The 10195-nt window shown below is 44.5% G+C and overlaps 1 protein-coding gene across 4 annotated transcripts in view; it reads right to left on the bottom strand.

The window, feature by feature from the left end:
• Positions 1-9642, bottom strand: part of zbtb47b (zinc finger and BTB domain containing 47b) — a 24033-nt gene extending 14391 nt beyond the window's left edge. Inside the window, exons 1-2 of one of the 4 annotated variants that reach the window (XM_042067679.1) lie at positions 9288-9641; positions 3630-3729 (exon numbers count right to left, since the gene is read on the bottom strand). Coding sequence is in view for 2 of the 4 variants with exons in the window: in XM_042067677.1 (XP_041923611.1) it covers positions 9288-9290 (3 nt within the window). In the remaining 2 variants the exon portion in view is untranslated. Of the gene's footprint in view, positions 1-3629; positions 3730-5673; positions 6410-9287 lie in introns of those variants that run through there. The other 3 variants (XM_042067681.1, XM_042067677.1, XM_042067678.1) reach the window with 3 other exon arrangements.
• Positions 9643-10195: the final 553 nt, after the last annotated feature.

Here is a 10195-nt window from a genome sequence, read left to right as displayed (position 1 = left end):
AGATCCCAAGAGCTTTATCTGCCTGGGGAGGGAAGTGCCCAGTCAGCATTCCCCCTCTGTCCAGTGAAGCGCTCCTGACAGGAGCCCAGGGTGGAGAGGGCACGGTGACTGGCACCCACAGCGAGCCGAGTGGGCATCGTGTCAACTCCCATCACCCTCAGTAGGACACAGAGGCGGGGCAGGGGGAGTGGAGGACAGGAGCTGTCACCAGACGGACCAGGAGAGAGTGACCCGACCACACACACAAACACATACACACACACATACACACACACATACACACAGACACATACACACACACACACACACACACACACACACACACACACACACACACACACACACACACACACACACACACACACACACAGATAATCTCTCTCTCTTACATATGGACACAAATACACACAAAGAGGTCTACAGAGACACAGACACACACATCACACACAGGATAGTCAGTAATAAACTTATTAACACACCAGCCTGATGTTGACACAGGAACAGAGCTCATTAAGCCTGACAATACCACTGCATTAACCCGGTTATGATACATGTGTACCTGTTTCCAGCTCAAGCCATACTAGACTTTAAAACATTGGGATTTTTAGGTGTGGCACAGCTGCTTTAGATTAGATTTTTGTAATGCAAACCTCATGTCAGGAAAAATCTAATCTGACCCTAAACTGATGTTCAGTCACAGCAGGACGCCTGTTTGCGCTCCTATTTGTCCTTAGTGGCCTCCTGGTGCCCGGATGCTGTGAAATTTGATTGGCCAGCCTGGCACAGACGACGTACAGACTCATGAGTGAGAACTGCGCTGCACCACGGAGTGTTAGCACCACAGTCTGCCAGTGTTACCTGATCGCCGCGGAAGGCCGGCTAGCTCTTTCCTGCCCCATGAAAAAGCCCTCTGTCCTCCTCTAATATGCAGCATACAGGACACAGGCCAAGCCGACACAGAAAACCACACTGATGACCTCCTGTGAAAGGCCGCTACAAAAGGATTCCAGTGATGCTTCAGTGAATCGAGACGATTGGGATTCAGATACGTGCACAGAAAGACTGCAGTAGGCCTGTGCTGCAAACACAAAATACCTCCATTAAGTCCAAAAACCGAGAACCCACGGAAAGATAAAACACTAGCGCTAGTCTAAACATTGATGCATCGCATGGGTTTAGCTGCATATATCAGATGCCCATGTGTCAGGAGTTTGCAGACTAACCTAATTCAAGTGAGAAACTCCTGCCTTCTTGCTGAGGTCTCCGAACTGAGACACAACACAGGAGGCTGGGCCTCCCTGAAGACCTATTAGGCAGTTCTCAGTAGTCCCGTGTCTGGTTCGCTCGCTCTGTTGCTGCAGGAGAGTCCCCTGTGTGTCTTATGCACCCAAACAAGCCAAGGTTAAGAATGAGAGAGATAGGGGAGGAAAGAGAAAGAGGGAGGGAGAGGGAGAGGGAGAGGGAGAGAGAGAGAGAGAGAGAGAGAGGGAGAGAGGGAGAGAGAGATGAATGCAGGAGAAGAGGGATGGCAAGGTGGGGAGGAGAAAAGGTGGGTTGTCTGGACGGTGTGTGTGTGTGTGTGTGTGTGTGTGGTGTGTGTGTGTGTGTGTGGAGGGGGGTGCGTGATTGTGTGTGAGTGTGTGTCTGTTTGAGTGTTTGCATGAGTATGTATGCTAATGCTACCCCTTAAACAAATATTCACACACAGATGCATGCACACGCACACTCGCAGATACCCCCCCCCCCCCCCCCCCCCCCCCCCCCCCCCCCCCCCCGCCCCCAAACACACACACACACACCACACACACAATCCAATCAGGACACCCTGTGAGCAGTGACCTTGAGGAGGGAGGGGGGGAGTATAAAGCACAGATGCACTAAGGCCCCCGTAGGAGCCACAGAAATAACAGCACTGCTACAGCATGACTTATGGCCTGAACAGACATGCTTCCTCACACACCGCTCGCAGTCGCAGTCAGGGCAACACTGCCTGTGTGTATGTGTGTGTCTGTGTGTGTGTGGACTGGACTCTTGGGAGCTGATCTGAGTGAGTGTGTGGCAATGTGTGTGTGTGTGTGTGTGTGTGTGTGTGTGTGTGTGTGTGTGTGTGTGTGTGTGTGTGTGTGGTGTATCTGGGTATGTGCGAATTGAGTACAGCATGAGAAAGAGGTGACAATATGTTTTTGTAGGTGCACGGTGTGACACAGACAGTTTGTGTATTGGAGTGTGACAGGGAGAGACTATATGAGGGGCTGCTTGGGAAATAATTCATACTTGGTCATACACACGCACTATCATAATCTCATACACACATTTACGTTTACTTTTTAGAATATGTATGTGTGTGTGTGTGTGTGTGTGTGTGTGTGCATGTGTGTGCGTGTGTGGATAAGCCTGTGCCACTCACAGACCAGACAGTCTGAGTCATGCAATGAAGAGCCTTTGAATGCTAATGAGAAGACTGCAATAAAACATACTAATAAAAATCATTGCTAATGACAGGCGCGAGGCCTCCAGCCAGTGACGGCCACTTCACTCCTATCTTTGAGGTCACACATCTGCAGCCTGTAGCCCTGTCTCCCTGCCTCGCTGTCCCGCTTAGTGCACCAGTGAGATGACAACGCTGATCCAGCAACACGTAGCTTTAGCCTGTCAGCTAACTAAATAAACTTATAACCTGTAAATCTTTGTTATAACATATTTAATAACATAGCATGAACAAATTACAATGTTAACCCTGCTCACTGTACCAGAGGGATGACAAATCTGATCCACTAACATAGCTTTATCCAGCCAGCTTACTACTTACAACCTTGTATAACCCACAAGTCAGACATAACAGCAAAAAAGTACAATGTTAATCATGGCTAACAAGTTAACAAATTACAGATGTTAGAATTGCTTAACATGGCAAATAAGATATGGCCTTTGTTTGAGAAAATACAATCTAAGCAAACTACTGGTAGTCATAGTATTTAGCAGTATCCTAGCAGTAGTGGGTAGTGGTTTAAGGTAGGCTAATGTAATAGTAGGCCATAATGAGTGTATGTAGGCTTATGAAAGCTTACACACTACCAGCCACTCCCTTTACTACTCAGCCACAGCCAACCAGTACATGAGCAATGAAAAAGCCAATCTGGCCTTTAACACACACTGAGTGTGCTCACACTTCTCATCATCTTTCGCAGTCTCAGCAGCACGGTGATCTGTAGGCGCCCCTGTAGTGATGCCAGGCCCTCCAGAAGGAGAGGACAGCAGCTACAGCACCACAACCACTTTAAACCACAAGCAACGCGAGCATAGACTACATCAAAACTACACATATGCAAAAGTATGAAGATATACATTTTTCATCAGTAGCTTACTGTATGTGTGTTCTCTTAGTAGGCTACCGTACCTATGATCTTGTTGCAATAGTCAAGCTGTATGAGTACTGAATAGCATCATGATATGAATAAATCATTCAGCAAAATCAAATGAACTCTAGCGCTGAGGGGTTGGACATTCTACAATGGACTTCAGCAAAGGACTGTCTTAGAAATAACTAAGTCTGACTAACGGGTAGCTTGAGAGTGCAACTGGCTGAATTACGTCAGGCGGAGGAGACATTGAACTTGGGGGTCACTCACCTGTCCAACAGACTTAGCAAAGCTGAGGAGCACAGCTTGAGTAAATGGGTAAGGCTCTCTCTGCCCAGCAAAGAACGAACGGCCTCCTCATGGGCAAGTACTGCGAGATAAAATTCACAGGAATTAATATAACAAATAGACCTCGAGAGTTGTATTTCTCTGTATAGATGGACTGAGGGCTGCAATTCATCTGTTTAAATGATGGCTGTTCATTCATGTGTCTGATGGTCAAAGTGTACTAAAGGACATGGAAAATATTTTGAGGCTTAACTGTACTGTACCTAAATATTACGACAGCAATGAAGGGGCTAATCAGATTAGCATTGCAATGGATCTGGCCCCACAACTATTCAATATCAATAATTGCAGTCTTCAGAGAAAGCACAGCAATTTCTCACCGACTGCATCGTCGATGGAACATAAGATATTATTTAGAAGTGTGTAACATTTTAATCTATATGTTAATGCCACAGTACAGAGTAACAGGTTCATCCCTCAGAGACATCCTGTGACTGCTCGCGCGTGAAATTGCAACACAGACACAAGAAACAGATTTTACCTATCGCGCCTCAGGGTCTAATTCAGAGTCCCTCCATTTATATCCCGAGGCAAACAACACCGAGCCAATTGAATTTGCACAAACATATCGGGCTACGTCCGCGTGTAGCTGTGCTAAGGACCAAATCAGGGCCTATTTTCCACCAAGGTATGTCCACAGGACTATTCTGTGCTATCAGAGGAGACACTAGCCTTACCTGAACTTTAATTTACATGACGTGGGGGACATCAGTAAGAGGACCCCAGAGCAAACAGACATTCTTTCCCTCCCCCCTCCTTCTGTATTTCCTTTCTCGACTCTCTCTCTTTCCCTTTCTCTCTTTCCCCACCATTTTTTCTCTATCAATGTCACTCTCTGTCTTTCTTTCCCTCCCTCTCCCTCTCTGTCCTTCTTGCCTCTCTCTATCTTTCCATCCCTCTTTCTCCTCCTGTCTCTCCACCTCTCTCTTTCTCTCTCTCTCTCTCTCTCTCTCTCTCTCTCTCTATCTCCCCTGCCTCTGTCTCTGTGAGAGGTTGGAAGGGTCCACTCCGCTCTTGGCGGCGGCTGCCAGGAAGTTTCTGCCTGGCCTGGTGAGCTATGTGACTAAGAGCTGAGTCAGGAGTGCTGGCCAAGAGAGGAGCCTGTGGAGTTGGCATCTCCTCCCCAGCTCATAAAACACAAACATAACAGAGGCCGGCTCCATGTGTGCAGGCATGGAGTGGACAGGACACTCACGCACGCACACACACACACACGTGCAAACACATGCGATGACACACACACACACACATGCAAACACACGCGACGGCACACACGCATGCACTTGTAGACACACACTTGAAGAGAGACATGCAAATGCACAATGTACACATGTAAAAACACAGAATGTTCACATGCAAACACACTTATAAAACTCACACAAAGAAAATCCTCTTTGTCAAGAACACTGATACACACTATACTCCCACACACACACACACACACACACACACACACACACACACACACACAAACCTGGCCAAAGTACACAGTTTAACAAGAATGCACGCAGACAACACACACTAAAACTAGTACAATCTACAAACACAGTCACAGAGGAATTAACCTAGTCAAAAATATTAAACACTGAATGTCACTCATACACTCATACACATCTCATACACTCATCACTCATACACATCTAGAGACACCGTGGCATAGAGGCCCTCTCACAAATGCACATAACCTTTATAGACACAGAGAATCAGTATTCCCACTGGGGTAGACCAACCCAACCACACAAAACCCACACCATGAGGATAAACCTGTCCAGTAATAACAGGTTGACAGAAGCTGTTACTAAGAGTGAAAGCAAAAGATTTTAGGCTAATCTTTTAGGCTAAGTCTTGTAAAAAGGCTTTACTGCCAAGTGTCACATGCAGGAACTTAAGGTGCTGGTATATCTAATAAAGTATCACACAAAGTTCAACACTTTGATATGATAACCGTAGTGAAGGGAATCCTTACTTCTGTGTAACTGAAAAACAATGGCTTCTTCTAAAATAAGGACAAATTGCAGCCAGGTAGAATCCAAAAGAGCCAGATGGAATCCCCCCAAATAAAAGACATAAAGTACCTTCAGCCAGGATCAAATGCGTCATCCCTGAAAAGGCTCTAAATCTTCTGAGGCAGAAATTCTCCTGTAGTACAGCTTCTCTCTCTCTCTCTCTCTCTCTGTACACTTTCTCTAAAAGCAGCTCCTATCTGATTTCATATCTATCAGATCTGTAATCTCGCTCCCTGCTGGGACCTGGTAGGCATGCACAAAAGGACGGGGGCTTTTTTTGTCCTGCAAAGATACATGGATTTGATTTAACTCCAAAAAGCCACACAGTCTGCAGCCTTGTAAGATTAAATTGATGCTGCACTCAGAGTGAGCCACTCAAAGTCTGTGCTATTACTCTGCAGAACTGAAAGCTAAAAATATTAAAGCAGGGGATGGTTCCTGTATGTCTCTCCATCAAAGCTGATCAAACAACAGATAATGTTTGTTTTCTAACGAGCGGTAAGAAGAGTAGTGGAAAACTATGCCACACATTGCATTATCATGAATAAGGCCAGTGCGTAAAACAAACAAGATATAGGATTATCAGCACAGCAGTTTAGAGAGGGCCAATTATCCAACGACCTGCTGAGGCAGAAGCAAGCCCAGCATTTACGTCTGTGCCGCGAAGCAATACATTTGGCCCAGGAGGAGCTCCAGTGCTGCCACAGCACCGAAGCTCCTGAAAAATAAGAGAATAATAATTATATAAGCTGAGCAGTTTGACCTTGTGCTCGGCAGCAGAGCCGTCTTCTGTGAGCGTAATCCCTCGAACGGACGCAAATTAGCAGCACCTATGCACTTGGTTTTCAGGGGGGAGAGAGAGAGAGGGCTGCTTCCTGCTGGGGCCGGTGAGAGAGAGAGTGAGAAAGAGAGGGTGAGGGAGGGAGAGAGAGCGACTCATGTGGTTCTCTCCATGGAGCAGGAAGGGCAGCACTTGTCACAAGGACTACTGTGACCCTCTCTCTCTCTCTCTCTCTCTCTCTCTCTCTCTCTCTCTCTCTCTCTCTCTTGCTCAGCCGCTGAAAGACAGCAAAGCCTCAAAGTCGAGGGTGGGCAGGAATGTCCTGAATAGGCGGTTACATAAAAACCTCAGTGTGTAGCCACGACTGGTCTCGGCTACAGAGGCCCAACGAGGCTCTTAAACTCTATGGCACTAGTGCTGTGTATATGCAATTAATACTGTGGCTGTTTGTGTGTGTGTGCGTGTGTGTGTGTGTGTGTGTGTGTGTGTGTTACACATGGAGAAAGCATTATAACAAAATATCATAATAATGGGGTCTGAGGCACCGAGATGATATTCACTAAGCACATCTAGCATTTACAACATTTAAAGTCACATTTCCAGCTACTTTGTTTCAGTAATGGTAAGTCAGATGGAACACTGTCATAGCACAAAGGTTGAATGACATTAAAGAAATCTTATTAGGCCTACCTCCTTAAAGCTCTATCTGATTGGGTTTTGTTGAGAGGATGTTTGCTAATGTTGTTACAATTACATTATAACATGTGTACTGTGTTTTGGGCCTGAGAAATACCAAACAATAAAAAAAACCTTTACTTTAAACTGAACGTTTCTTTTTTGGAAATTGTGTTTTTGGGGATACTGCTGTACTGACAGCCACCCTCTATTTGTGTGTGTGTGTGTGTGTGTATGTGTATGTGTGTGTGTGTGCGTGCATGCGTGCATGTGTGTGCGCGCATATGCTCCTGTATCTGTGTTTTGTTTGCTGGATGGACTCTGCTCTGTCTGCTTATCACACAGCTTAGCCTCCTAAATGGTGCAACGCCCATTTCTAAAATATCTTTACCCAGCGAGCCGAGGCCAAAGCGAGAGCGGCTGTGGCCAGGCATCCTCTGTCCACCCGTGACCTGACCCACATATTAACCCGGGTCTCCAGATGTGAACGGAGCCGACTGTGGGATTACTCCACCACCACTGCACCCAGTTCCACATGCTTTTTAAACGAGAGATCCCAAAATGACCCCATCCTCTTAGCCCTACCATCACCACCCCCACTATACAAAAACCCTGCTTAACCCTCTCCATCATTTTGCCTCCATCACTTGCAGTTTCTCTCTCTCTCTCACTAACTCACTCTCTCTCACACACTCACACACACACACACACACACACACAATCAGGGCCTTTAAATGCACACATGAAATATTATGGCCTACTGTATTTGTGACACCGGTTAACACGACAAGCTGCTTATCCTTATTTCAACAAATTCATTATTATATAAGTTTGAATATATGTGGCATTTTCAGACAACAATCATGTAAATGACAGGAATAATTTGCATGTGTCGCTTATTCATCTGGTGAAGAGGATTAACTGAATCTCACCACTAATATACATATCCTTGCGACTGACTCCAAAAACGACCACTTCATCTGTGTCATTTGCAGTTGTTCTAACTGTAAAGACTAGTCCACAAAGTTGTTTTCCTCCTGTTGATTCCATTAAGGCTAACTGAATGAGACTGACTACATACCGTCACATAAAACAGCTTTCCGTTCAGATGAGAAGACGTGGGTCGTTACATATGATGTAAATAAAAATTACGCAGTTGTTTAGGATTATGAGTAATCTGATTACCCCTCGACATCATAACACATACTGGACACAGCGTAAAAGACTAGATAAATACAAGTAGCCTACTAAAACCCAGCTTCATCATGAATATTGTGACTTGGATGTCATGTCACTATGGCCACAACGATGCAAATTGGTAGCCTATTTAAAAACACGAACTTTGCAACTAACAATTTGGTATGATCATACCCCAAAACATTTAGGTTGTATTTTTTTTTTTTTTATTAGAACCCATTTTATCACTAAAATGTTTCTGCACGTTTAAAATAACTTTCAGGATAGAAGCTATACTGTAAACTTGCCAACACGCTAAACTGAAAGAAAATTAAGACGGAGTGATTCCAAAAATGAATCGTTTGTACAAATTTGTCCATGAAGCAGCGCCATCCTTCACAAGCCGTTTGAGGTCATAACTTTTCACTCAATCTGTATTTGATTATAGTCACCTGCGACAGTCACAGTGTTATCCAAAATCTTAAAAAATAAATCTAATACAGATGATCAGCACAATACTGTTGGTTGGGACAATTTTAACTTAGGTCACTGTCCGAAGACAGATGCGTCTTCCGCGCTCGTTTACGTTTAGAAATGCACACCAATGTCAACAAATATACACCAGTCACGACCTGATCCTTTTTGAAGCTATGATATGACAGAATTTAACTCTTTGTGCAACAATGTAGCTATTGTAGCCATTGCATTCTTGTAAGCTGTCCAATTTGGCCTCTGTGTTGGCGTTTCATGCAAGTTACAAACTTCATCAGGGCGCAACATTTTCACCGCTGACAATTATGTCATCTGACGCAAAATTAAAACGAAACCACGCTGGGACAAAAACTAAGGCAAGTTTCATCGGCCTAGCCAAGTAGCTCAAATTTGGAAGAGATCAAGAAGGGACTGAAAAATAAACAAAAAAAATGCTCGACTCTACTGTACCATTTTGATCCAAGATATTGCAGCGCAGTGGAGTCCCCAAATAACTCCCTTTACATCGGACTTCCGCTCGCCTCGAAAGTATAGGCTGGATTTTCACATTTCTTCAGTTTTTCCTTCCCCTCAGTCTTTTTCGCCGTGCTAGCATTTAGAGAGACAAAAATGCAGAGGCTGCTTTTGCAGAAGGAATTGGTGATTGGAGCTCAGGGATCATATGGGCTTTTTGTCAGAAGTTTTAAAGGGACATTGCACTGTATTAAATAATGCAGGCCCTCTTCCATTTGAGGGACTAATTACAACATTATTGTTTACTAAATCATGCCAAAATGCCCATTGCGTCATCTTTCTCTCCATGTCGGCAGGGTGCGTACATGGTATGTGCGTGTGAGCGCCAGTCTGGAAGTGCGCATGTGAAGAGTGTGTTTTAGTATACGTACGTATAGGAACGCTTCCCATTTTATGTACACAAGTAGGAACGTATATCCCAACAGTGATAAAGTGCATATTATATTCTCAATTGGTCACTCCGCGGTCATAAAGTTTTAACAAGTCTTTATATCTTGCCAAACCATGCACACACATGTAACTTTGCAAGTATGATCGTTCCATATCCACAAGCAGGTCCTGGAAAAATAAAATAACAGACATCGTTTTACTCGACAACCATCTTTCACTGATGACATTGTATACTGTAAGATTTTTTGGTGTAAGGCTGTCTAAAGATAGTTCTCAACCTTAGCGACGTCTGTAGAATTTCAATGATTTACGGTCTATAATATTTGGACACCTAGAAGTCCGTTTGTTTGACCAGGTAAATAAATGAAGTTTAATTGTTTCTACATCATTCTAGTGTTAACATCCTTAATGCTGAGAAGTATATGCCATAACGAAAACTGCAGATTGTGAGAAAT

Source organism: Alosa sapidissima, chromosome 17 (assembly GCF_018492685.1).
Source record: "Alosa sapidissima isolate fAloSap1 chromosome 17, fAloSap1.pri, whole genome shotgun sequence".
Lineage (NCBI taxonomy): Eukaryota > Metazoa > Chordata > Actinopteri > Clupeiformes > Clupeidae > Alosa > Alosa sapidissima.
This window is presented reverse-complemented; position numbering and strand designations above follow the sequence as displayed.